At 49.0% G+C, this 27,244-nt stretch overlaps 1 protein-coding gene across 1 annotated transcript in view; it reads left to right on the top strand.

Moving 5' to 3' along the window:
* The window catches only part of SLC44A2 (solute carrier family 44 member 2 (CTL2 blood group)), a 28,994-nt gene extending 13,268 nt beyond the window's left edge, over window positions 1–15,726 (top strand). Inside the window, exons 2-22 of the mRNA XM_004378345.2 lie at window positions 1,091–1,139; window positions 2,814–2,887; window positions 3,010–3,094; window positions 3,683–3,767; window positions 3,934–4,044; window positions 4,349–4,409; window positions 4,499–4,622; window positions 4,741–4,824; window positions 4,918–5,030; window positions 7,898–8,029; window positions 8,113–8,212; window positions 8,298–8,390; window positions 8,552–8,636; window positions 9,457–9,719; window positions 9,801–9,895; window positions 10,767–10,870; window positions 10,979–11,052; window positions 11,169–11,239; window positions 11,410–11,498; window positions 13,337–13,421; window positions 14,245–15,726. Of these exons, the coding sequence (XP_004378402.1) occupies window positions 1,091–1,139; window positions 2,814–2,887; window positions 3,010–3,094; window positions 3,683–3,767; window positions 3,934–4,044; window positions 4,349–4,409; window positions 4,499–4,622; window positions 4,741–4,824; window positions 4,918–5,030; window positions 7,898–8,029; window positions 8,113–8,212; window positions 8,298–8,390; window positions 8,552–8,636; window positions 9,457–9,719; window positions 9,801–9,895; window positions 10,767–10,870; window positions 10,979–11,052; window positions 11,169–11,239; window positions 11,410–11,498; window positions 13,337–13,421; window positions 14,245–14,351 (2,084 nt within the window). The 3' untranslated portion in view covers window positions 14,352–15,726. The remainder of the gene's footprint in view (window positions 1–1,090; window positions 1,140–2,813; window positions 2,888–3,009; window positions 3,095–3,682; window positions 3,768–3,933; window positions 4,045–4,348; window positions 4,410–4,498; window positions 4,623–4,740; window positions 4,825–4,917; window positions 5,031–7,897; window positions 8,030–8,112; window positions 8,213–8,297; window positions 8,391–8,551; window positions 8,637–9,456; window positions 9,720–9,800; window positions 9,896–10,766; window positions 10,871–10,978; window positions 11,053–11,168; window positions 11,240–11,409; window positions 11,499–13,336; window positions 13,422–14,244) is intronic.
* The last annotated feature ends 11,518 nt before the right edge of the window (window positions 15,727–27,244 follow it).

Here is a 27,244-nt window from a genome sequence, read left to right as displayed (position 1 = left end):
CAATTACTTTTTAAAAAACAGAGGTCAAAATAACCACTCATCCACTGGTTTGACGGTTTTCAGCCCCAAACTCTATGGTTGGTTGTTTGGACCCGGCCATCTGCCAGTTGTGAGGCTCTGAGGTAGCGATTTTCCACACTGTTCCTCAGTTTCTAGACCTGGAGAATGGGGCAGTATTAGGCCTCCTCCCAGGATTAGGAGGTGGTGTTCTAGGCAGTGTGGCAGGTGTACGGCGGGGTAGACGGGATCCAGGCCACCGGTTGATGCCATAGTATTTCCTGGGGCGGGGAGGGGGCGTGGAGAGCTAAATCGGGCAGGGACTTGAGTGGCGGGAGCAGCTGCCACCGCCAGGCCCGCTCCGCCCTCCCTCTGTCCGTCAGTCCCTTGGCAGTGCTCAGCTCCGGCCGGTCCGACCGGTTTCGGCCGCCCACCTGGCTCTTAGCTGGGAGGAGCCATCACTAGCCCGCCGGTCGGTGCCTCCCTCCGGACGCTGGCGCCTGCAGACCGGAGGCGGAGGAGGCGCGGAGCAGGCGGGCGCCGTGGGGCAGGGCGCCCGCAGCCATGGGGGGCGAGCAGGAGCATTACTATGGGAAGCACGGTAGGCAGCGCCCGCTCGGCCTGGCCTTTCCCTGGAGCTGGGCCTCACCCCCTTCCCGGTGGGGCCCGGACGCCTGGAGGGCTGAGAGGACCCACAGGTGGACTAGGGTGAAGGAGTGGAATTGCAGGTCTCTTCCTGAAGCCTTCACCCCAGTTTCACCCTGGAGCTGCCTCCCAGAGGTCCCTCCAAACACCTGCCCCTTGCTCGAAGGGCCTGTCCTTGTGGCCCTCTCCCCAGGACTCCTTCGGGAGGTTTCTCTCCGAGATCCCGCGTCAAACCTTCCTCTCTCGCTTGGTGGCCACCATCCCAGCCCCCTCCCCAGCGGGTGGCCCTCAGGTGATAAATAGGGCTGTTAGCAACAGTTAAGGACTCTTCCCCTTACCCTGGCCTGCTCTGGCTGGGGGCTTGGGTATGGTCCCGGAAGGGAGGTCTCCCAGCCCTGTCTTAATCCAGCTCTCGTGGCCCACCCAGCTCAATCTTGTTGATTTTCAGGAACACCACAGAAGTATGACCCCACCTTCAAAGGACCTATTTACAACAGGTAAGGGCTCTGGGATTCCTGGGGGGAGGGAGGGCCGCTAATACTGCCCCCACCCTGTTTTTTCACACCCACTCCATCTATTTTCCAACACACTGCTGATACATCTTTGCAACTTGATGAGAGGACTAATTTTTTTTAAGATACAAAGAAATCTTGTAAATGAATTTTTAAAATAGGTTGAGAAATTAGATAATTTATACAGCAAAAAATACTATAGACAGTGAATTTATGGAAAGATGCTCAACCTCACTAAAAAATAAAGTAATAAAACGATGACAAAATATAATTTCCCCATCACAGATTAGCGAAGATTAGAAATGATTTCTAATCATTTTTTGTATTCTGCTTGTAAAACTAATTGGTGTAGTCTTTTAGGAGGGAATTTGCAAATACCATAAAAAAAATTTTTTATTGTGCTTTAGGTGAAAGTTTACAGAGCAAATTAGTTTATTAAACAATTAATACATAAATTATTTTGTGACATTGGTTGCCAACCTCGAGATGTGCCAACACTCTCACCTTCTTGATTTCCATTCGTCCTGAAAATTTTTGCTGTACATCTTTTTGTTCAAAAAATTTTAATTCTAGTGAAAAAATTCTCCCAGTAAACCTTGTACACATGGACAATAATATATACTATTGCTGCCTTTTTGAAAATGGCAAAAATCAATAATCTGAATATCTATCCTTAGGAACTAGTTAGATAAATTACAATTTATCCTTAGGTTGTAATATTATCATCAGTTGCCGTCAAGTCGATTCCAACTCATAGTGACTCTACAGGACATAATAGAACTGCCCCATAGGGTTTCTAAGGCTGTAATCTTTATGGAAGGAGTCCTGGTGGCACAGTAGTTAACAGCTCAGCTTCTAACTGAAAGGCCGGCTGCTCTTCGTGAGAAAGATGTGCCAGTCTTCTCCCATAAAGATTACAGCCTTGGAAACGCTATGGGATGTTCTGTTCTGTTCTATAGGGTCGCTATGGGTCAGAATCGACTTCTACAGCAGTGGGTTTGTTTTTTTGGGTTTTAATTTTTTCAGAAGCAGACTGCCACACTTTTAGTGGCTGGTGGGTTCAAACTGCCCACCTTTTGGTTGGCAGCCAAGTGCTTAACCACTGCGCCAGGAGGGCTCCACAGCTGTTAAAAAATACAAGAACTCTTCTACATAGTGATGTGGATCCCTCTAAATATATTAAGTGGAAAAAGCAAGGCACAGAACAGTGAGTGTATTATAATCACACCTAATAAATATCCCAAAGTACTGACAAGAAATCATTAAAAATTATTTATGACAAGAGGGATTGTACAGGGAGACTTAACTTCTTTATTGTATACACTCCTGTACGGTTTTAATTTTTACTATGTTTGTATATTATCTTTTGGTAATAAAATAGTTTAAAATTTTTAAAACATTAATACCTAGTGCTGGTGAAGATGTGGGGAAATGGGTACTCTCAATCAAAAGAGAGCTGAACATTGCCCCATCTTCCTTGGAGGACACTGTAGCATTAGTTATCAAAATTGAAAATGTACATGCCCTTTGGCACAGCATTTGTACCACCCAGGAACATGTGTCCAAACAACACACGGATGCAGGTATATGTGTGGGGCAGGATGGGCCCATGATACCCAGCACCAAGGCTCCTGCTCTGACATTGACTCTGCTCCTCAGGGGCTGCACTGACATCATTTGCTGCGTGGCCCTCCTCCTGGCCATTGTAGGCTATGTGGCTGTGGGTATCATAGGTGAGTGGAAGGGACCAGACCTGAGGTTCCAGAGTGGGAGGGGACAGCCACAGCCCCTGGGGCAGGGCTGGGATTGGTGCTGAGTAGTGGAGGCACCTCACTGTTCCTGGATCCCTCTGCAGCCTGGACCCATGGGGACCCTCGAAAGGTGATCTACCCTACTGATAGCCGAGGCGAGTTCTGCGGGCAGAAGGGCACGAAAAACGCGTGAGTCTGGCTCCTTGGGGACTGGTGGGAATGGGGAGGTGGGGGCAGGAGGGTTTCCTGAACACAGGAGAGAAGGTTCTAGGTTTCCCCTCACCTCCACCCATCCATCAATTCATCCATAAGTCCAGTCAACAAATATTTACAAAATTCTCACTATTCCCATTCCCTACTGAGCCTTGGGGACTCGGCAGTTAGTGAGACATTGAGTGTCCTGTCCTCAGGTGGTTCACATTTTAGGGGAGGGACACCAAGCTGAGACAGCACTGGATTTGAAATCATGGTGATGAACAGGCGAGGTAACACCAAGTTCAGTCCAGGCTCCACCACTCCCTGCCTGTGTGACCTGGGGCAAGTGTCTCAACATCTCTGGACCTCAGTTGCCTCATCTCTAAAATGAGGATCAGAACAGTCACACCTCATGAGGCCATTGTGATGGTTAGATGAGCCAGTACATGTGCAGAGCATAGAACAGTGCTTGGCATGGAGTTGCTGCTGCTACTACAGTTATTGTCATTATTTTCATGAAGATATTTTATATAGAGTGGTCAAGAAAATCGTGACAGTTTCCACCCCCTTCCTCAACTCCAGGGACAAACCCTACCTATTTTATTTCAACATTGTGAAGTGTGCCAGCCCCCTGGTCCTGCTGGAATTCCAGTGTCCCACCCCACAGGTAACCTGTTCCCTCCCTTCCCCCTTGCCTGCCTTCCCTTTCCATTACCAGGTCTCTCTTCATCCTGTAGTACCGGCTTCTTCCCCAGCCCTTCTGCTCTCCCTGGTGAACACGGGGTGGAATCTCTCTTCTGATCCCCATCCAACCTCTTTCTTCTGCCCTCCAGATCTGCGTGGAGAAATGCCCCGACCGCTACCTCACCTACCTGAACGCCCGTGCCTCCCCTGATTTTGGGTACTACAAGCAGTTCTGTGTGCCTGGCTTCCAGAATAACAAGGTGAGCGGGAGGCTGCCCTGGTCCAGGCAGGGGCATGTGGGAGGGCATCAGCCTGGGGATTAATCCCCTCCCTCTCTTTTGGTGGAGGAGCCCTGGTGGCACAATGGTTAAAGTCCTTGGCTGCTAACTGAAAGGTCGACGTTCGAACCCACCAGCTGCTCCACAGGAGAAAGGTGTAGCAGTCTGCTTCTGTAAAGATGACAGCCTTGGAAACCCTATGGGGCAGTTCTTCTCTGTCCTGTAGGGTTGCTGTGAGTCCGCTGGTAACGAGTTTTGTTTTATTTTATTTTTTCCCTCTTGGCAGGGTGTGGCCGAGGTGCTTCGGGATGGTGACTGCCCTGCCGTCATCACCCCCAGCAAGCCTCGTGAGTCAGGGGGTCCCATGCGTTCGGTGGGGCTTGAGGAGGCGTTGCAGGGGTTCAGCCTCACTGGTCCCATCCCCTGCTCCCTCTAGTGGCCCAACGATGCTTCCCAGCCATCCATGCCCACAAGGGGGTGCTCATGGTGGGCAATGAGACGACCTACGAGGATGGTCATGGCCATCGGAAAAACATCACAGATCTGGTGGAGGGCGCCAAGTGAGCATTGCCACCCACCACACCAGGGTTGTGCTCTCCTGGGCGGGACAGGGCGTCCCCTAGGGCTGGCCCGATCGTGGAGCTGGGTCTGACCTGAGCCTTGTCTGCCTTCCCCCAGGAAGGCCAATGGGATCCTGGAGGCACGGCAGCTGGCCATGCGGATCTTTGAGGATTATACTGTCTCCTGGTACTGGATTGTCATGTAAGTCGGGAAGGAAGGCATCCTTCTCCGTGTTGCCCCGTCTGAGGCTGGTGAGGGGGGAGGTCTACTTACACCCCCATTTTTATCCCCCAGAGGCCTGGTCATTGCCATGGTAATGAGCCTCCTGTTCATCGTCCTGCTCCGCTTCCTGGCTGGCATTATGGTCTGGGTGATGATCATCATGGTGATTCTGGTTCTGGGCTATGGTGAGTCTCCCTCTCCTTGCCCTCTCTGTGCCCAGGGTCTGCAAAATGCCCATGACTTTTGACCTGGCAGTGGCCCATCAAGAATTTTATCCTAAGTCACCAGGTATTCTCCATCTTTTACTCGGAGTATTTGTAAAGATGTTCATCTCAGTGTTGTTTATAAGAGCAGACACTTGGAAACAACCTCAGTACCCACTGATGGAGGATGGGTTAAATCAGCACCAGTGTAGGCCTGCAGTGAGGCTCTTTGTAGCCTTCTAAACCACGGCCTGAATCTGTATTTTGTTGACAGCAAAAGGCATTCTCAAGCTGGCCGCTTAGCACAGTGGTTAAGGATACACATTCTGGCACAAGAAAACCAGGGTTTGAATCCTGGCTCTGCCACTTCCTAGCTTTGACCTTGGGCAAGTGACTCAACCTCCCTGTGCCTCAATTTCTTCCTCTATAAAATGCAGATAATTAGTATTTACTGCTTGGAAGGCTTGGTTGGGAGGCTCCATGTGAATGAGCTAGTGTGAGGATGAGAGAGTGGGAGGACCCTGTTTAGCTCAGGCCTGTGGAACCGAGAGACTGTGCTTAAAACACAGGACTTAATACTTTGATTGTTCATTTAAACTTTCCAGGAGGAAAAAAAACCTGCTATGCAACAAAATCGGAGAGCATAGAGACCAAAATATTTATGTTAATAGTGGTTTCTGACTAGGGGCTGGCATTTTGGGTGACTTGATTGGTTTTCTTCTTTATAAGTATTTTGTAATTTTATTCTGCACAGAGCCACGGGGAATGCTAAAAATCCCTAATGCTTCCCCACTGAAGGCCAACACGCATGCCCCCCACATCAGGAATCATTGTCAAGGGTAGCAAGGGGGTCAGAGGGCGGCCTCAGGCCGCAGCATCTTGACATGTACAGTTGATTCTCATTATTCAGGGTAGTTATGTTCTGTAACGTACTTTGGACACGTTATCAGGAGGGATCAGTCTGTGGAGAAGGGAATCATGCTTAGTAAGGTAGAGGGTCAGCGAAAAAGAGGAAGACCCTCAATGAGATGGACTGACACAGTGGCTGCAACAGTGGGCTCAAACATAGTAACGACTGTGAGGATGGTGCAGGACCGGGCAGCGTTTTGTTCTGTTGTACAAGGGTCGCTATGAGTCGGAACCGACTCAATGGCACCTGACAACAACATGTTCTGAAATCTCCAGGAACACTGAATTAGCAAATACTGAACCATTGCTTCTAGGGGACTGTCTCAGTTAACTTAGAGCTGCTGTAACAAAAAATACACAAGTGGGTGGCTTTCAAAAACAGGAGTTTCTTTTCTCACAGTTCAGGAGGCTAGAAGTCTGAATTCAGGGTGAGGTTCTAAGGAGAGGGCCTTGCTTGTCAGTAGTTCTGGGAGTGCCTTGGCATCTGTCTTCCCTCTGTGTATATCTCTGTGTCTGTTCCACTCTTTTTCTCAATTCAACAGTGATTAGGTTTAGGAACCACCCTACTCTGGTATAACATCACCAACATAACAAAAGAAAACCCCTGTTTGCAAACCAGGTCATATTTATAGGCACAAGGATTAGAATTTCAACACATATTTTAGAGGGACATAATGCAGTCCTTAACAGTGAAATTACAGGGTTAGGTTCCTGCAAGCCTCTGATCACATTTTCATCAACCAATAATACATAACCTTGTTTTAAGTGTGTTTTTGTTTCAAGGCACCTTATTGAATATATGCTGTTGATTCATTAGCGTTGAACTCACAGCCAACAGCACTATAGTTCCGGCCTAGATGAAGCTCATGTAACCTGTGTATTTTCATCACAGGCTTCTTGCACTTCGAATACTAGAGAACACTTCAGCACTATACCTGGAGCCATTTTAAACAGCAAAAATCACCAGCAGAAAGCACAAAAATGCAGAAAAACTAGCACAAAATAGACTGAAAAGGCCACTTGTTTACAGTCTTGAGAGCTGAAACAAGAAAGCAGACTGTGGCCTTGTTTGACCTCAGCTCGTAACACGCATGTTGAGTAACTCAAATTTTTCACAACTTTGTGTGTGTCCACGAATGATGTAAAAATGCCATGAGTACTGATTCAGAGATTAAAAATTAATTGTAGTGAGTAGGCGAATTTGCAAATACAGAATCTGTGAATGACGATCAACTGTATTACTGAGTACCTACTGTGTCCTGGCCATTTTTGAGGCCCTAGTCTTATAGCAATGAACAAATCAGGACAAATCCTTGCTGTCTTAGAGCTTATATTCCTGAGGGGCATGGGGTAAATGGACAAGAAACAAATAAACCAGAAAAATCACTAGGACTTTGAAGCAGGGAAGGGGGTAAGAATACAAAGGGTGGAAGCGTATGGTTCTAAGTGAGGATCCCGGGGCCTCAGCAAAGTTACATGAGAAGGTGACATTTGAGCAGAGACTAAGGATGTGAGAGATCCAGCCATGGGGAGAGAATGTATCAGGCAGAGAGAACACGTGCAAAGGCCCTGAGGCAGGAGTAAGCCACAGCGGCACCCTTTCCGCAAACTTTGGTTTTTGCTTCTATAAAATGGGAGTGGTTGTACTTACTTTAGAAGGATCCCTGGTGGTACAGTGGTTAAGTGCTTGGCTGCTCACCAAAAGGTCGGCGATTTGAACCCACCAGCTGCTCCGCAGGAGAACGAGTTGGCAGTCTGCTTCCATAAAGAGCACAGCCTTTGGAACGCTATAGAGGAGTTCTACTCTGTCCTGTAGGGTTGCTATGAGTCTGAATCAACTTGACGGAAACAGGTTTTTGGGGTTTGGTATCTACTTTGCAAGGTTGGGAGAGGAGCTGGTGGGCTGAGGTCAGTCTTCGCATTGTGGTCCCTGTGCACAGGAATATTCCACTGCTACATGGAGTACTCCCGACTGCGTGGTGAGGCTGGCTCTGATGTCTCCCTCATGGACCTCGGCTTCCAAACGGACTTCCGTGTGTATCTGCACTTGCGGCAGACCTGGATGGCCTTCAGTGAGTCTGCCCACCCGGAGGCCTGAAAGGGAGTGGGAGAGCCTAGGAGAATAGCAGGCTCAGCCACCCTCTACCCTCTGCAGTGATCATTCTGAGCATCCTTGAGGTCATTATCATCTTGCTGCTCATCTTTCTACGGAAGAGAATTCTCATCGCCATCGCGCTCATCAAGGAAGCCAGCAGGTGGGGGCCAGGGGGCTGGGGGCCTGGTTGGGGTGATCCCCAGGCCTGCTTGGGCCCTGACGCCTGTGTTTCTGCACCTCCTCAGGGCTGTGGGATATGTCATGTGCTCCATGCTGTTCCCACTGGTCACCTTCTTCCTGTTGTGTCTTTGCATCGCCTACTGGGCCAGCACTGCCGTGTATCCACCACCAGACCCCTGGCATGGCTAGGGGCCAGACTTGCCTGGAAGTGGCCCACAGTTTGGGGACAGCACCAGAACCTGGTTGGGGAATGGATCCTTTCCCCACATGCCCCTGGGGTCCCTAATCCCTGACCTTGGGTTCCTTAATGAGCTTCCAGCTTCCTATCTACTTCCAACGAAGCTGTCTACAAGATCTTTAATGACACTGCCTGCCCAGTTGCTGGGAGAACCTGCAACCCTGAGGTGGGTGTCCATGGGTGAGAGGGACATTGCCCCAGCAGCCCCCAGACAATTTTAAACTTCTCACCCCCACTTAGACATCATTAGACAAACAGTTGGTGCCTGTTGTATGCCTTGTGCTGGATGTTGGGGGCATGGAGAGGAAGAGACCCCAACACTGGCCCCAGCGACTTCTCAGGGCAAGATGGCTTCCTTTCTGCAACTTGGCAGCCTTTCCCAACCTGGGTGCTGAACCACCCATCTTTTTTCCCTTTGACTTCATTTCTGGCCCCGACACCCCTCTCTTGGCCCCTACAATGGCCAGTCCTTGCTTCTAGAACTCCTTCCTTGCCTTCACAGCCCCCAGCCTGACCTCACAACTCCTGTGCTGATCCTCTGGCCCTCACGTTGATCTCTGGCCCCCCCGTCCTGCACACGTGGCCACCCCACTGACTCATGACCCCAGCCTGATTCCCAAGATAGCTTCTCCTACTTCAAGGACCCCAAAGTGATCACTGGTCTTACCTCTAGAACCTCTTTCACAAGTGTCTATCCTGAACCCCCAATTCCTTAATTCTCTGGCCTTTGTACTGATTCCCATGACTCCTCTTTTACTCATGGTTTGCCTGACCCCCAGCCTGCTGCCTAGTGGTTAAACGCTTGGCTGCTAACTGAAAGGTCAGCAGTTTGAACTCTCTAGCCCCTCTGTAGGAGAAAGATATGGCAGTCTGCTTCCCTAAAGATTACAGTTTTGGAAACCCTATAGGGCAGTTCTACTCTGTCCTGTAGGGTCAGTATGAGTCAGAATCCACTCGACTTCACTGAGGTTCTGTGTCTCCCACAGACTTTCCCCTCCTCTAATGAATCCCAGCTGTGCCCAGGTGCCCGCTGCCAGTTCGCCTTCTATGGTGGTGAGTCTGGCTACCACCGGGCGCTGCTGGGCCTGCAGATCTTCAATGCCTTCATGTTCTTCTGGCTGGCCAACTTCGTGCTGGCGCTGGGCCAGGTCACGCTGGCTGGGGCCTTCGCCTCCTACTATTGGGCTCTGCGCAAGCCCGACGACCTGCCTGCCTTCCCGCTCTTCTCCGCCTTCGGCCGGGCGCTCCGGTGAGGTTGCCGATGACTCGGGGTTGGGGGTGCAGTGTGGGAAGGCCTGACTGGGTCACTGACCACCCCCTGTGCATGCAGGTACCACACAGGCTCGCTGGCCTTTGGGGCCCTCATTCTAGCCATTGTGCAGATCATCCGAGTGATTCTTGAGTACTTGGACCACCGCCTGAAAGGTGAGGCCCACTAGCCACTGGCATTGGCTCCCATTGTGGGAGGCGGGGCTAAGGGGCAGACCAGGATTAGTTCTTTGGCCGCTGGCGCAGAGGAGGGTAGGCTGGGATTGGTTTTCGTTTGGGTTGGGGGGCGGGGTCAAGGTGAGAGGGTAGTGATTGGTTTCTCCCTATGGGGGGTGGGGCTAAGGGTGACTGATTTCTGCAATGAAAGAGCCCTGAGAGCCCCCAACCCATAGAATGTTTACCTTTGAGGGGGTGGGGCCAAAAGGCCTGGGCCTTTTAGTTCCTGCTAGAAAGTTGGGCTGGGATTTGTTGGTGCTTGGGAGGGTGTGGCACAGTGGTTAAGAGTTCAGCAGCTAACCAAAAGGTCAGTAGTTCAAATCCACCAGCCGCTCCTTGGGAACTCTATGGGGCAGTTCTACTCTGCCCTATAGAGTTGCTATGAGTAGAAATCCACTCTACAGCATCGGGTTGGGAGGGTGTGGCTAAAACTGGTTCCGTATTTGGAGAGGAGAGCCTGTGGTGCTGGGAGTAGCTTTGTTTTGGGGCAGGGCTAAGAAGGTGGCAAGGATTAGTTTCCTCCTGGGAGGCGGGGCCAGGGAGCAGTGTGGGTCATGATTGGTTCCTGTATGAGAGGCTGGGCTGAAAGGCCTGGAGGGAGCGTCCTCGTTGTGGGGCGGGGCTGAGGGGCCTGCCCCTGGCTGGTTCCTGCCTGGGTGTGGGGCAGGGCCCCAGGGGTCCTGGATTTTTTCTCCTCTTCTAGTCTTTGGAAGTCCTAGACTGTGGCAGGCCCCTGGCTGACTGAGAGGTGAAATTCCTACCAGGCTGGGTGGGTCCTCTCTCACCTCTGCATCCCTCCCTCCTCTCTCAGCTGCACAGAACAAGTTTGCCAAGTTCGTCATGACCTGTCTCAAATGCTGCTTCTGGTGCCTGGAGAAGTTCATCAAATTTCTCAACAGGAACGCCTACATCATGGTGAGTGGAGCTGGGACCCCCAGTGCAGCTTGCAGCCTCCTGTTGGGTGGGCAGAGCCCCCAGCCCCACCCAGTGGGCCTGATCTTGCCCTCCCACCCCCTGCCGCAGATCGCCATCTACGGCACCAACTTCTGCACCTCAGCCAGGAACGCCTTCTTCCTGCTCATGAGAAACATCATCAGGTCAGGAAGATGCCTTTCTCTTGATCCCTCCCTCCTCTTCTTCCTCCCTTTCTCCTCCCTCCCTCCCTTTCTCCCTGAGCCAGCATTCACACCTGTCCCTCACTGTCCCCCTGCAGAGTGGCTGTCCTGGACAAAGTGACTGACTTTCTCTTCCTGTTGGGCAAACTTCTGGTCGTGGGTAGTGTGGGTGAGTGTGGCACACCCAGGGTGTGGGAGCCTGTTGGGGGTGACCCACGAGCTACTCTTGGGCCCCCACATCTCCTCCTTCTGTGATGGCCATCTGCTCCTCCGTTTTTTGGGAGGGTTACTTCCTTTAGGCAGAACCCTCAACCATCCTGGTTTCTTCCCACTCTCCAGGGATCCTGGCCTTCTTCTTCTTCACCCACCGTATCAGAATCGTCCAGGACACAGCACCGCCCCTCAATTATTACTGGGTCCCTATACTGGTATGGGCCTTTGGCATGGGTGGGGACCCAGGGAGAAGGAGATATTGGGACTTGCTTGACCTTCTTGACTGGACAGATGTGGATGGGGGTCAGAGGTGGTGGATTGATTATTTATTCTGTCCGCAAACATTTTTTGAGCACTTGGAGTCCCTGGCAGGTGCAAATGTTAACACGCTCAGCTGCTAACTCAAAGGTTGGAGGTTTGAGTCCACCCAGAAGTGCCTGGGAAGAAAGACTTGGTGATCTGCTTCCAAGAAGCAGCCATTGAAAACCCACTGGAGCACAGTTCAGTTCTGACACTCACGGGGTCGCCGTGAGTCACAGTCAACTTGATGGCATCTGGTTTTTTGGTTTCTGCGTCCCAGGTGCTGGGGAGAGGGCTTCCTCCAGGGGCTTACAGTTTAGCGGGAAACAGACATTAATCAGATAAAAGCATTGGTGAATGTGTGATTGCAAATTGGTCACGGTCGCAGGGGTGAGTTCCGGGAACTGTTATACATGTTAGGAGCCCTGGTGGTGCAATGGTTAAAGAGCTCGGCGGCTAACTGAAAGGTGGGTGGTTCGAACCCCCCAGCTGCTCCGTGAGTAAAAGATGCGGCAGTCTGCTTCCATAAAGATCACAGCCTTGGAAACCCCATGGGGCAGCTCTCCTCTGTGCTATTGAGTGCTATGAGTTGGAATCGACTTGATGGTGATGGGTTTTTTTGGGTTAGACACGTGGTAGAGGAACTAAGCCAGCCTCGGCGTGCAGGCGACTTCACTGTGGAAGTGATCTTGGAGCTGAGGGCTGAAGCAGACGGAGGCAGTATCGAGGCAGAGGGAGCAGCAAGTACAGAGGCCCTGAAGTGGGACTGTGCAGGACAGTGTGACTGGTGTGGAGCGAGTGAGGAGCCTAGATAAGGGCAGGGAGGTGACAGGGCTGTGGAGGGGTTGGGTATTCACCCTGAAAGCAGTACAGTATTTGGCTGCAGGCCCTGGATCCTGGTGACCTAGATTTTTATCTAAGTTTGTCTGTTTGCCAGTCATAAGAGGAGTAACTTTGGGCAAGTTAGTTAATCTCTTTCGGGGCCACTTACTTCAGTCCACAAATGTTTATTAGGCACCAGCCAAGGCCCTGGGAGTCTCTAAATTGCTAGAGATGCAGCAGTAAACAAGACAGACACAGTCTAACGGGGATGTGGGCATTAAACGTGTAATGCCCTAAACTCAGCTTGTTGCTATCAAGTCAAATCCAACTCATTGCGACCCTATAGGACAGAGTAGAACTGCCCTATAGGGTTTCCAAGGCTGTACATCTTTATGGAAGCAAACTGCTATATCTTTCTTCTGTGGTGCAGCTGGTGGGTTCGAACCACCCACCTTTCGGTTAGCAGCTGAGTGCTTAACCACTGCACCACCAGGGCTCCTCCTGTAATGCCCTAAACATGAATAAAATTGCAACCAGGGGACGGTTTTGGAGGAGGGACGCACAGTGCTAAGAGGGCATAAAACAAGGACCTGACTGGTCTAGATGTCAGAGACAGCTTCGTGAAGGAGGTGGGACCTGAGGAGTGGAGGTTTGAGCTGGAAGCAGAGGAACAAGGAGGCATAGACTCAGCTAAGTCAGGGCAACAGCACATGCAAAGGCCCTGGGGTGAAAGAGAGCAAGGGGTGTGGTGTGGACAGTGGGGCCCTGCTGACAGGGGTGAGGAGTTACGATGCTATTCCAATTGCCAGTGGGGTCACGGGAGTGCTGTCAGCAGGAGAGTGGCATGATCTGGCCGGGGGGGGGGATGTGGTGGGTGAGGACCATGCTGGGCAGGTGCTGTGGCTGAAGCAGTTCTTTTCTCTTTGGCCAGACGGTGATCGTCGGCTCGTACTTGATTGCCCACGGCTTCTTCAGTGTCTATGGGATGTGTGTGGACACGCTGTTCCTCTGCTTCTGTAAGTGACCCCTTATTCTGACCATTGCTGGGCCCTGACTCCCTCTCCCCTCTGGGCTTAGCATCTCCCCTCAGGCAGGGGCCACATATTCACTGCCCTTTGCCCTCAGCTTCCCTGGGGACTGACATGCCTTCCCGGCTTCCTTCCTCTGCTGGCAACTGCTCCATCCTATTGTCCACGCCCCAGGCTGTGTCTGGAACACTCTGCCCCGGGCCCTGGCTTTGGAGTTTCTGGCTTTGTTGGGGGGATATGTGGCTGCCACTAACTCTGGTCTCTCCATCTGTCTGTTTTTTGTTTTTTTTTTCCTTTTCTCCTCTCCTCCATGCCTGCTGGCTTCCCCATTCTCCCCCTGCCTCCTTTTTCCCTTCCTTCTTGACCACCCCATTTCCCCTGGCCGGTTCCTGGGGGGAGCCCAGGTGAGGACCTGGAAAGGAATGACGGCTCTCAGGAGCGACCCTACTTCATGTCGCCTGAGCTGAGAGACATCCTGTTGAAGGGGAGTGCAGAGGAGGGGAAGCGGGAGGAAGTCGCGTGAAGAAAGGCTGCTTGGGCCTTGCGTTCCCAGGACTGGGGGCCAGGCAGGCCTCTTCATTTCCTTGCTGTAGACCGGGATGCATGGGGGGGCTGCCTCGCCCGGGAGTGTGGGGAGCGTGTGTACGTCCTGTTCCCGAGCCTTCCACAGTCCACCCCTTTCCAGTCCTCGTGTGTCTTGCTTCCTAACCCTCTGAGGCTTCTCTGTGGCCCTCATTCGCCCACCCCGTCCCGGAGGCCCCTGCCCGTGGGCTCCCCATCACACCATCTGCTCTGGGGCCTCTCTCTGCAGTGGAGGACCTGGAGCGGAATGATGGCTCGGCCGAGAGGCCTTACTTCATGTCTTCCAACCTCAAGAAGCTTTTGAACAAGACTAACAAGAAGTCGACAGAGTCGTAAAGGCCTCCACCCTCCCCCACCTCTCTGGAAGCCTCACACTGGGTGCTCTGCCCCTGGGTCACTACCCCCAGCCCCACTGGGCTTACCCGAGGGCCTATCACTGCCCTCCCTCCACATCCAGTTACCACCCCCAAAAAAAACCAATTGCCGTTGAGTCGATTCCAACTCATAGCGACCCTATAGGACAGAATAGAAGTGGCCCATAGGGTTTCCGAGGAGCAGATGGTGGATTTGAACTGCTGACCTTTTGGTTAGCCAGCTATAGCTCTCATCCATTGCACCACCAGGGCTCCAGTTACCACCAGTTTCCGGAAACTTGGAGGATTTGGAGTATCTTCTCCTTATGCCTAGGGGCAGTCAGTGTTTTTACAAAAGCCCCCTAGACTGAGAAATGAGTCACTCCAGCCCCCACCGGCCCAGACAGGGAGCTGTCAGGTGGGGCCTCTCAGTGTCTAGGCTCTGATGGGCCTGGCCTCAGGGGCTTGCACCTGCTTCCTCCCCATCTTATGGCCCATGGTGGTGTCTCAGGAGTGGCAGGCTGCAGGGAGCTGGAGCTTTCTACTCCCTGGATCTCTCCCCTAACCCTCTGGTCTGGCCAGGACCCAACCCCTTTCCTGTTGTGGAACAACTGGCTCAAGGGCCGCCAGAAGCATTTCTTTATGATTTTTTCAACCTCGACATACATTAAAGGGTCTGTTAGTTGTTTTTTTTTTTGTCTCAACAGCTCAGACGGGGCCCCTGAGGAGTGCCTTCCTTTGTATGCCTCTTAGTGGGTGTGGCTGGGGAGGGGATGTACGTGTAAGAGGTGAGGTGTCTCTGGTGTGTGAGGCAGCAGCAGGGGCTGTGGTGAGGAGAGAAGACTTAGTGAGACTGTTGGGGGAGGGGCACCTGGACAGAGGCCTGTGTGGACAGACCGGAGCAGGCGGGGAGGAGGAGAAGGCTAATGGCTTCTTAATGGAAACCTGATGGATGGAGGAGCTGGGCCGAATTTCTCCCCACGTCCTCTGCCAGTTACTGACACGGCTCTCTTTGTAAGAGAAAAAAGAAACTGAAATCTACCCAAGGGGCGATTTCGGGTGTGCCTTGGGAGATCCTGGGCAAACCGGGCCCTCTGCCCAGTCACCTCACCTTGAGGATCCTTTTGCCAAATGTGTTGAACTCAGGGGACCTGGTTTCCCTGTTCCCCCTTTGCCATTTCCCAAGATTCCCCCAACTTCTCGTCTTGGCTCATAAGCACTGTCCATGGATCCCAGAGGGAGAATTCCCAGTCCGGGGTCTCCCGTTTCCTGTGCCTGTCCCAGCCCCCACTCACACCCCCCATTCAGCCTGCACACCCCCGCGTGTAATTGCATTCCAACCACTAATAAAGTGCCTATTGTACAGACTCCAGGCCTGGCGAGTTTGTTGGGGGAGTGGGAGGCCGGAAGAGGAACCCCAGCTTTGACTGCCCTGGGATTCTCTGAGCTGGGGTGACTCTCCCAGCTGGAGGCGGAGGCAGGAAGCCCACTGTCTGCCGGCCCAGGCCTCCACCTGAATTCCATCATTCAGGCAGCTCAGGTTTTGCCTGCAGGCGCCTGGCACACAAATGCCCCTTATTGAGCTCTGATCCCTGGAGTCCAGAAGACAGCAGTGCCTGTTTACTTCCCGCCCACATGGGCCTGGACACATGCCCCGGAGGCCTGCTTTCTCCAGGGGGCCCAGGCGCCTGAAGCTGCACAGTCTGGCCTAACCGCTTTCATCTGGCAAAGCTGCAAAGACCAGCTTGAAGGACACGCCCCACTGCCTGGAGGTTCGCTACTGCCTCCTGGTGCCAGCTCTCTACAACTGCACCTCCAGGCCATCTATAACTGCTCCCTCCCCAGGAATTTTTTCTTCACTAGCCACCTTCTTTCGAGTATTCCCTATCTCCTGCGCACAACGCCCCACTGCTGTTAACTACCCTCATTTTGCCTATGATAAAAGAAGGCTGAGAGATTTGGCACCATGTCTAGAGGCTGCCCTGCAGGCAAGAAGCAAATAAGGCATTTGCCCCAGGCCTCCCTGACTCCAAAGCCCTCACCTCTGCCCTGTACTGACTCTGGAGTCCCTTTTCTCGTCTATCTTGCGTTTCTAGTCTTTTCCTTACTCCCAGCCCCTTTAGACCTGCTCCCAAAATACAGCGAAACCTGTGAGAGCCTGAACACTGCTGAGACTGCCTTTTTTTCCAGGTCTCGCAAATTTTCCGCCTTTGGCAGGGTACAGTCTGACCACTTTTTTGTCACTATTAGTGGAAAATATTTGAGCTTCCTGTAACAGGTTTCCACCTTACACAGGTTCCGGCTTTCACAGGTTTTACAGTAGCTCCTAAGCCCGCCCACTTATCACCATAGTTTCACTTGGATCCAGCCCCATCATCACTCATTTGGACCAGTGCAGTGGTCTCCTCCCTGGTCCCCTGGCTCCCTGCTCGCTTTGCACACCCTGTCCTCCCCACAGCCACCAGAGCAGCCTGTGAAAACCTGAACCAGGTCCCATCCCTTCTCTGCCCAGAACCTTCAGTGGCTCCCATCTCATTCTGGGTGAAAGCCATAAGGCCCTGCACAACCTGCCCATCACCTCTCCACACTCTCACCTCCCCCCACTTTACTCCAGCCACGCTGGCTCCAGGGCTTGAGCATAAAATGCTGTCCACCTGGTTCCTGCTTTCAGCTCAGAGATCACCTCCTCAGGGAAGCCTTCCCTACCTCCCTGAAGCTGGCCTCTCAGTGATGACCACGTCAAGCTGCTCATTTTCCTCAGCGCGTACCACAATCTGTAAGCAAGTAACTTATTTGTACTTTCATTTACTGAATGTCAGTCTCCCCGACCAGAATATCAGCTCAAAGAGGACGCAGATCTTCCTCGTTTACCACCTTATCCCAGCATGGGCCAGAGTGCCTGGTACCCAGTAGGCACTCAGCAGCCACGTAAAGAACTTAGTACAGTGCCTGGCACAGCGAAATGTGAAGTCAGTGTTAGCAATCTAAGTTTCTTTTTAAGGAGCTATGGTGGCATAATGGTTAAGCACTCAGCTGCTAACCGAACTGTCAAGAGGTTTCAACCTATTAGTGGCTCTGCAGGAGAAAAGACTTAGCAATGTGCTCCCGTAAAGATTACAGCCTTGGAAACTCTATGGAGCGGTTTTATTCTGTCCTATATGGTCGCTGTGGGTAGTAATCGACTCGACAGTGCACAACAAGTTCTTGCAGTCCCTGGGTGGTGCAAAGAGTGAATATGCTCGGCTACTAACCAAAAGGGTGGAGGTTCAAGTCCACCCAGAGGCGCCTTGGCAGAAAGGCCTGGTGATCTATTTCCAAAAAATCAGCCATTGGAAACCCTGTGGAACGCATTCTACTCTGACACACATGGGGTGGCCATAAGTCAGAATCAACTCAACAGCAACTGGTTGAAGTTGTTTTTATGTACTTTTGAAGCCCTCTGGCTGGTGTGTGCAAAGATGTATAACCCAAGTGTAGAGGCAGGGAGACCAGTGCACTGGTCCAGGCAAATGCTGATGATGGACTGGACTTGGATGGTCATGATGAAGGTAATGAAAAAGGTCCAGATTTGGGGTAGAATTTGAAGATGGAGCTGACATGATTGAGTATATGTGGAATGTGAGAGAACAAGAGGAGCCGAAGAAGCAAGGGAAAGCATGGCTGGGAGGGGGAAAGCCAGGCGAGGGAGCAATCTCACCTCCTTCCTGCAGGGGGCATTTGGAGCCTGATCCACAGGGAGCTCTGGAGCATGAGTTCGACCTCTGAGTTGTCCTGCACTGGTGTCTTAGTTATCTAGTGTTGCTATAACAGAAATACCACAAGGGGGTGCTTTAAGGAACAGAAATTCATTTTTTCACACTTTAGGAGGCTAGAAGTCCAAATTCAGGGCACCGGCTCTAGGGGAAGGCTTTCTCTCTCTCTCTGTCCACTCTGAGGGAAGGGCCTTTGCAAGTACATGGCCTGGCATCTATCCCCCTCTATCTCTGTTTGCTTGCTTGTTGGCCAACTAGCTTAATCTGCTCTTTCATATCTCAGAAGAGATTGATTTAAGACACACCCTACACTAATACTACGCTCTTTTACTTCATTATTTCTTCTCTTCGCTTCAGCTACTCTATGTTTAAGAGCAAACTTCAGTCTCTTCTGACATCCATTTTGGTCTTTTCTTTCTTTCCTGTCTTTTTAATGACCTCTTGATTTCTTCATGAATGATGTCCTTGGTGTCATCCCACAGCTCATCTGGTCTTTTGTCATTAGTGTTCAATGCAACAAATCTATTCTTGAGATGGTCTCTAAATTCAGGTGGGATATACTCAAGGTCACACTTTGGCTCTAGTGGACTTGTTTTAATTTTTTTCAGCTTCAACTTGAAGATGGATAGGAGCAAATGATGATCTGTTCCACAGTCTGCCCCTGGCCTTGTTCTGAATGATGATATTGAGCTTCTCCATCGTCTCGTTGCACAGATGTAGTCAATTTGATTCCTGTGTTTTCCATCCGGCGAGGTTGTCATCTATGTTGTTGAAAAAAGATATTTGCAATTAATAAGTAGTTCATCTCGCAAAATTCTATCATGCAATCCCTGGCATCACTTCTATCACCAAGGCCTTATTTTCCAACTACCGATCCTTCTTTGTTTGCAACTCTTGAATTCCAGTCACCAGTGATTATCAGTTCTCCTTGACTGCATGTTTAATCGATTTCAGACTGCAGAAGTTGGTAAAAATATTCAATTTCTTCATCTTTGGCTTTACTGGTTGGTGAATAAATTTGAATAATAGTTGTAATAACTGATCTCCCTTACAGGCGTATGGATATTATTTTATCACTGATAGCGTTGTACTTCAGGATACATCTTGAAATGTTCTTTTTGACAATGATATGCCATTTCTCTTCAATTTGTCATTCCCAGCATAGACCATATGATTGTCTGATTCAAAATGGCCAATACCAGTCCATTTCAGCTCACTAATGCCTAGGATATCAATCTTTATGCATTCCATTTCATTTTTGATGACTTCCAATTTTCCTTGATTTCATAATTCATACATTCCTTGTTCCAATTATTAATGGATGTTTGCAGCTGTTTCTTTTCATTTTAAGCTGTGCAAATGAAGGTCCTGAAAACTTTATTCTTTCCACAGCATTAAAGTTAACTCTACTTTGAGGAGGCAGCTCTTCCCCAGTCATATTTTGAGGAAAAGAAAGACCCTCAATGAGACGGATTGACACAGTGACCGCAACAGTGGGCTCAAACATAGCATGACTGAGAGAATGGCACAGGACTGGGCAACATTTCGTTCCGTTGTACATAGGGTCGCTACGAGTTGGAACCAACTGGATGGCACCTAACAAAAACAACACTAATACTGCCTCATTAGCATAACAAAGAAAGCCCATTCCCAAATGAGATTATAACCACAGGTATGTTGTTGTTGTTAGGTGCCATTGAGTCAGTGCCTACTCATAGCTATCCTGTGTACAACAGAATGACACACTGCCCGGTCCTGCACCATCCTCACAATCGTTGCTATGTTTGATCCCATTCTTGCAGCCACTGTGTCAGTCCATCTCTTCGAGGGTCTTCCTCTTTTTCACTGACCCTCTACCCGACCAAGCATGATATCCTTTTCTAGGGACTGGTCCCTCCTGATAACGTGTCCAAAGTACTCAAGACAAAGTCTTACCATTCTCGCTTCCAAGAAGCACTCTGGCTGTACTTCTTCCAAGGCAGACTTGTTTCTTCTTCCGGCAGTTCATATTGTTGTCATTGTTAGGTGCCCTCGAGTCAGTTCCGACTCATAGAGATCCTATGTACAACAGAATGAAACACTGCACAGTCCTTCGCCATCCTCACAATCATTGCTATGTTTGAGCCCATTGTTGCAGCCACTGTGTCAATCCATCTCGTTGAGGGTCTTCCTCTTTTTTGCTGACCCTCTACTTTACCAAACATGATGTCCTTCTCCAGTTACTGATCCCTCCTGACAACATGTCCAAAGTATATAAGACGTAGTCTCGCCATCCTTGCTTCTATGGAGCATTCTGGTTGTACTTCTTCATTCTTTTGGCAGTCCATGGTATGTATATTCAATATTCTTTGCCAACACCATAATTCCAAAGGCATCAATTCTTCTTTGGTCTTCCTTATTCATTGTCCTGCGTTCTCATGCATACGAGGGGATTGCAAATATCATGGCTTGGGTCAGGCTCACTTTAGTCCTCAAAGTAACATCTTTGCTTTTTAATACTTTAAAGAGGTCTTTTGCAACAGATTTGCCTGATGCAATAAGTCATTTGATTTCTTGACTGCTGCTTCCATGGGTGTTGACTGTGGATCTAAGTAAAATGAAATCCTTGACAACTTCAATCTTTTCTCTGTTTTATCGTGATGTTGCTTATTGATCCAGTTGTGATGATTTTCGTTTTCTTTATGTTGAGGTGTAATCCATACTGAAGGCTGTAGTCTTTGATCTTCATCAGTAAGTGCTTCAAGTCCTCTTTGCTTTGGGCAAGCAAGGTTGTGTCATCTGCATATCACAGGTTGTTAATAAGTCTTCCTCCAATCCTGATGCCCTGTTCTTCTTCACATAGTCTAGCTGCTTGGATTATTTGCTCAGCCTACAGATTGAACAAGCATAGTGAAAGGATACAACCCTGATGCACACTTTTCCTGATTTGAAACCATGCAGTGTCCCCTTGTTCTGTTCGAACGACTGCCTCTTGGTCCATGTACAGTTCCCTCATGAGCACAATTAAGTGTTCTGGAATTCCTATTTTTTGCAATGTTATCCATAATTTGTTATGATCTACACAGTCAAATGCCTTTTGTATAGTCAATAAAAGACCGGTAAACATCTTTCTGGTACTCTGTGCTTTCAGCCAGTATCCATCTGACACCAGCAATGATATCCCTTGTTCCACATTGTCTTGGAAAACCTGGTGGTGCAGAGGTTAAGTGCTATGGCTGCTAACTAAATGTCAGCAGTTTGAATCCACCAGGCGCTCCTTCAAAACTCTATGGGGCAGTTCTACTCTGTCCTATAGGGTCGCTATGAGTTGGAATTGACTCGATGGCAATGGTTTGGTTTTTCGTTTTTGCATTGTCTTAGGCTAGGTTCTCTAGGGGATGAAAACCAATGAAGTGCGTATATATACATATATATATATACGTGTATAGATATATGTGTGTGTATATATATATATATAGAGAGAGAGATTTATCTCAAGGAAATGGCTCATGAAGTTGTAGAGGTTGGCAAGTCACAAGTTCCTGGGTCAGGCATCAGGCTGGAGAATTCTCCTGACTAACAGCTGCAAGGGCTGATGAACCCAAAAGCCACAGGTCAGATGGCAGAATCTTATCTCATGGGCTGTGAAGGCTGATGAATCCAGGATTGGCAGGTAAGACAGCAGGCTGCTGGCCCAAGTTCCAAGAACCTGAGGTCAGATGCTGATGGCTGAGTCCAGGATCCAGAGCAGAGCAAAAGCCAGAATACGTTGCCAGAAAGTCCACATATATTGGGTGCAGGCCATACCCCCAAGGAAAATCCCTTTCAACTGACTGGCCACTCATAGAAGATCTCATGATGGAGGTGATTACACTACATCAGATCTCATCATGGAAGTGATTACATCATTATACAACTGCTAAACTACATTATAACTGCCAAACCACCAAGAATCATGGCCCAGCAAAGCTGACACACAACCTTAATGATCACAGTCCACCCCTTGTCAACTTGGCACCTGTACACATCTCCTTAATCCATACATAAACTCTGATTAAAGACAATTATAAAGTCGTACTTGCACCTAATAAGATACAACAAACACGTGTACAACAGAAAACACACTAGCTCTGTTTACATCTTACATTTTATAAGCAAAGAAAACAAAAAACTTTGATGCACACATACAACACAGAAATACTCATAACAATTACAGTCCTCATTTCTGCAATTGGTCATGTGGTAGTAACTGGTATTTAGAACTACCTTCTTCCACCACCCATTCTGTATTCCCTTTGTCCTCAGCAAGCACCTCAGCTGGTTATGGTTCTTTGCCTGGTTCTTTGCCAAACCTTCGTTCCTGAAAGATCTAGGCCATTAGTCATCATGTCAGAATTGGGTTGCTATAGTTCTCCATTGACTTTAATCTCAGGGCATGGTAGTACTAAGAGATGCCCTAAGGAATCTCCTGCATTCCAGACATACTCTTCTTTATCTCCATTATGTAATATCAATCCAATTTGCCCTTGGTAATCAGGATCAATCACATCTGCCAGTATGGTTGCTCCCTTCTTAGCCTGCTGATCTAGAGGAATAAGGAGTCCAAAGTGGCTAGGTGGCATTATTAACTTTCAGTTCAATGGAATCAGTGATGTGTTTCTAGGTGGGGGCATTCCTCCCTTTAGAATTAAGACCTCTAGACCCACAGAGCATAGAGTTGCAGGAACAGGAAGCAAAAAATTTTGCAAGTGGGTCACTAGGGGTAATAGTGAGTGGTGCCACTTCCATTTTTACCCCTTGATTCCTGGACCCATGAATCCTGGCTATGGGAGAAACAGCACCATATATTGGATGCTGGTTTAGAGCATATACAGCCTCCTGGAGAACATTGCTCCAACCCTGCAAGGTATTGCCACCTAGTTGGCGCCACAGTTGAGTCTTTAAAAGGCCATTCCACTGTTCTATCAAGCTGCTTCAGGATGAAGGGGAACATGGTAAGACCAGTGAATTCCATGGGCATGGGCCCATTGCTGTACTTCATTGGCTGTGAAGTGAGTCCCTTGATCTGAGGCAATGCTGTCTGGGATATCACGACGGTGGATAAGGCATTCTGTAAGTCCAAGGATGGTAGTTTTAGTAGAAGCATTGCGTGCAGGGAGGCAAATCTGTGTCTAGAGTGTCTATTCCAGTAAGAACAAAACGCTGCCCTTTCTATGATGGCAGTGGTCCAATGTAATCAAGTTGCCACCAGGTTGCTGGCTGATCACCTCAAGGAATGGTGCCATATCGGGGACTCAGTGTTGGTCTCTGCTGCTGGCAGATTGGGCACTCGGCAGTGGTTGTAGCCAAGTCGGCCTTGGTGAGTGGAAGTCAATGTTGCTGAGTTCATGCGTGATCTCCATCTCTGCCACTATGGCCACTTTGTTCATGAGCCCATTGGGCAATGACAAGAGTAGCTAGAGAAAGAGGATGACTGATTTCTATGGAACACATCATCCTATCCACTTGATTGTTAAAATCATCCTCTGCTGAGGTCACCCTTTGGTGAGCATTCACATGTGACACAAATATATTCACTTTTTTTACCTACTCAGAGAGGTCTATCCACATACCTCTTGCCCCCACCTGCTTTTCTCCAATTTTCCAATCATGTTCCTTCCAAGTCCCTGACCATCCAGCCAAACCACTGGCCACAGCCCATGAATCAGTATATAATCGCATATCTGGCCATTTCTCCTTCCAAGCAAAGTGAACAACCAGGTGCACTGCTCAAAGTTCTGCCCTTTGGGAGGCTTTCCCTTCACCACCGTCCTTCAGGGTGGACCCAGAAAGGGGCTATTGTGCTGCCGCTGTCCAATTTCGAGTGGTGCCTGCATATCACACAGAACCATCTGTAAACCAGACATGAGTTTTCTCTTCCTCAGTCAACTGATCATAAGGAACTCCCCATGAGGCCATAGGTGCAGACTGGAGCTGGAAGGTAATGTGACAGTAGTGGAGACCATGGGCATTTGGGCAACTCCCTCATGCAACTTCTTTGTGCCTTCAGGTCCTGCTTAGGCCCAATCTCGTATATACCACTTCCATTTAATGATGGAGTGCTGCTGTGCACATCCAACTTTTTGACTCTGTGGGTCAGACAACATCCAGTTCATGATAGGCAGCCCAGGCCACATGGTGACTTGGTGGCCCATGGTTAAGCATTCAGTCTCTACTAAAGTCCAGTAACAAGCCAAAAGCTGTTTCTCAAAAGGAGAGTAGTTATCTGCAGAGGATGACAGGGCTTTCCTCCAAAATCCTAAGGGTCTATGCTGTGATTCATCAATAGGGGCCTGCCAACGACTCCAAACAGCACCTCTATCTGCCACTGACCCTTTAAGTACCTTTGGATCAGCCGGATCATATGGTCCAAGTGACAGAGCTGCTTACACAGCAGCCTGAACCTGTTGCACAGCCTTCTCTTGTTCTGGTCCCCAGTCAAAACTAGCAGCTTTTTGAGTCACTTGATAAATAGGCCAGAGTAGTACACTCAGATAAGGGATATGTTGCCTCCAAAATCCAAACATGCCCACTAGGTGTTGTGCCTCCTTTTTATTTGTGGGAGGGTGATGCAATAACTTATCCTTTACTTTAGAAGGAATAGCTTGACATGCCCCACACCACTAGACACCTAGAATTTTCACTGAGGTGGAAGGTGCCTGAATTTTTGTCAGATTAATTTCCTACTCTCTAGCATGTAAATATTTTATCAATAAGTCCAGAATCATTAACACTTCTTCCTTATTAGGTCCAATCAGCATAATACAATGGAGCAGTGCAATGCCTTGCAGAAGGGAAAGGCAATCAAGGTCCCTTTGGACCAAATTATGACATAGGGCTGGAGTGTTGATGTAGCTCTGAGGTAGGCAACTGAAGGTGTATTGCTGGCCTTGCTAACTGAAAGCAAACTGCTACTGGTGGTTCTTCAAAACAGGTATGAAGAAAAACGCATTAGCCAGATCAACAGCTGCATATCAGGTGCCGGGGAATATATTAATTTGCTCAAGCAATGAAACCACATCTGTAACAGCAGCTGCAATTGGAGTCACCACCTGGTTATGTTTTCAATAATCCACTGTCATTCTCCAAGATCCATCTGTTTTTTGCACAGGCCAAACAGGTGAGTTGAATGGGGATGTTCTAGGAATCACTACCCCTGCACCTTCAAGTCCTTAATGATGGCAGTAATCTCTGTAATCCCTCTACGAATGCAGTATTGCCTTTGGTTTACTATTTTCCTAGGTAGGGGCAGTTCTGATGGCTTCCACTTGGCTTTTCCTACCATAATAGCCCTTGTCAGGGATCCAATGTGGGGGTTCTGCCAGTTGCTGAGTATATCTATTCCAATCATGCATTCTGGAACTGGGAAAATCAGTACAAGATGGGTTTGGGGGCCCACTGGGCCTACTGTGAGATGGACATGACCTAAGACTGCATTAATAACCTGACCTCTATATGTCCCCAGTCTGACTGGTGGGGGTCACAGTGACGTTTTTGGGTCTCCTGGAATTAGTTCAGAGCCAGTATCCAGTGATTCCTGGAAAGTCTGATTATTTCCTTTCCCCCAATGAACAGTCACTCTTGTAAAAGGCCTTAGATCCCTTTGAGGAAGGCTGGGAGAAATATTAACAGTATAAATGTTTGGCAGCATAGTGGGGTCCTTCCTCAAGGGGACCTGGTCTCCCCTTCATTCAAGGGGTTATGGGTCTGTAAACTGGCTCATGTCTGGGAAGTGACTGAGGCGTCGTGACTCTCTATTCTGGTGATTCGAGATAGACTGCTGTTCACTTGACCTAGAACTCTTCTGCTTGTACAGATCAAGTAAATATTTAGTGGGTTTCCTATCTCTTTCACTCCTAGGGACACTATGACTAAGCAGCCAATGCCATAAGTCCATAAATGTTGGACTATTCTGATTACAGTAACCATGGCCACCTTGTCTTTGCTGATTGAGTGCTGCCACTTGGATCCTACTACCACAGGGTCCAGTCAACCCCATTGTAGTTGTTGTTGTTAGGTGCCGTCGTCAGTTCTGACTCATAGCGACCCTATGTACAACAGAATGAAATACTGCCTGGTCCTGTGCCATCCTCACAATCATTGTTATGCTCGATCCCATTGTTGCAGCCACTGTGTCAATCCATCTCATTGAGGGTCTTCCTCTTTTTCTCTGACCCTCTACTTTACCAAACACGATGTCCTTCTCTAGGGACTGATCCCTTCTGATAACATGTCCAAAATATGTGAGACGTAGTTTTAACATTCTTGCTTCTAAGGGGTATTCTGGTTGTACTTCTTCCAAGACAGATTTGTTGATTCTTTTAAAAGTCCATGGTATATTCAATATTCTTCACCAACACCATAATTCAAAGGCATCAACTCTTCTTTGATCTTCCTTATTCATTGTCTAGCTTTTGCATGCAGATGAAGTGATTGAAAACACCATAGCTTAGGTCAGGCACACTTTAGTCTTCAAGGTGACATCTTTGCTTTTTAACACTTTAAAAAGGTCTTTTGCAACAGATTTGCCCAATGCAGTAAGTCATTTGATTTCTTGACTGCTGCTTCCATGGGTGTTGATTGTGGATCCAAGTAAATGAAATCCTTGACAATTTTAATCTTTTCTTCATCTATCATAAAGTTGCCTATTGGTCCAGTTGTGAGGATTTTTGTTTCCTTTACATTGAGATGTAATCCATACTGAAGGCTGTGGTCTTTGATCTTCATCAGTAAGTGCTTTAAGTCCTCTTTGCTTTCAGCAAGCAAGGTTGTGTCATCTGCATGTCACAGGTTGTTAATGAGTCTTCCTCCAATCATGATGCCCCATTCTTCTTCATACAGTCCAGCTTCTCAGTTTATGTGCTCAGCACACAGACTAAATAGGTATGGTGAAGGGATACAACCCTGACACACACCTTTCCTGACTTTAAACCATGCAGTATCCCCTTGTTCTGTTCAAATAACTGCCTCTTGATCTATCTACAGGTTCCTCAGGAGAACAATTAAGTGTTCTGGAATTCCCATTCTTTGCAATGTTATCCATAATTTCTTATGATCCATATAGTCAAATGCTTTTGCAGAGTCAATAAAATACAGGTAAACATCT

The sequence above is a fragment of the Trichechus manatus genome, unplaced genomic scaffold (genome assembly GCF_000243295.1).
Source record: "Trichechus manatus latirostris isolate Lorelei unplaced genomic scaffold, TriManLat1.0 scaffold00057, whole genome shotgun sequence".
Classification (NCBI taxonomy): domain Eukaryota; kingdom Metazoa; phylum Chordata; class Mammalia; order Sirenia; family Trichechidae; genus Trichechus; species Trichechus manatus.
This window is presented reverse-complemented; position numbering and strand designations above follow the sequence as displayed.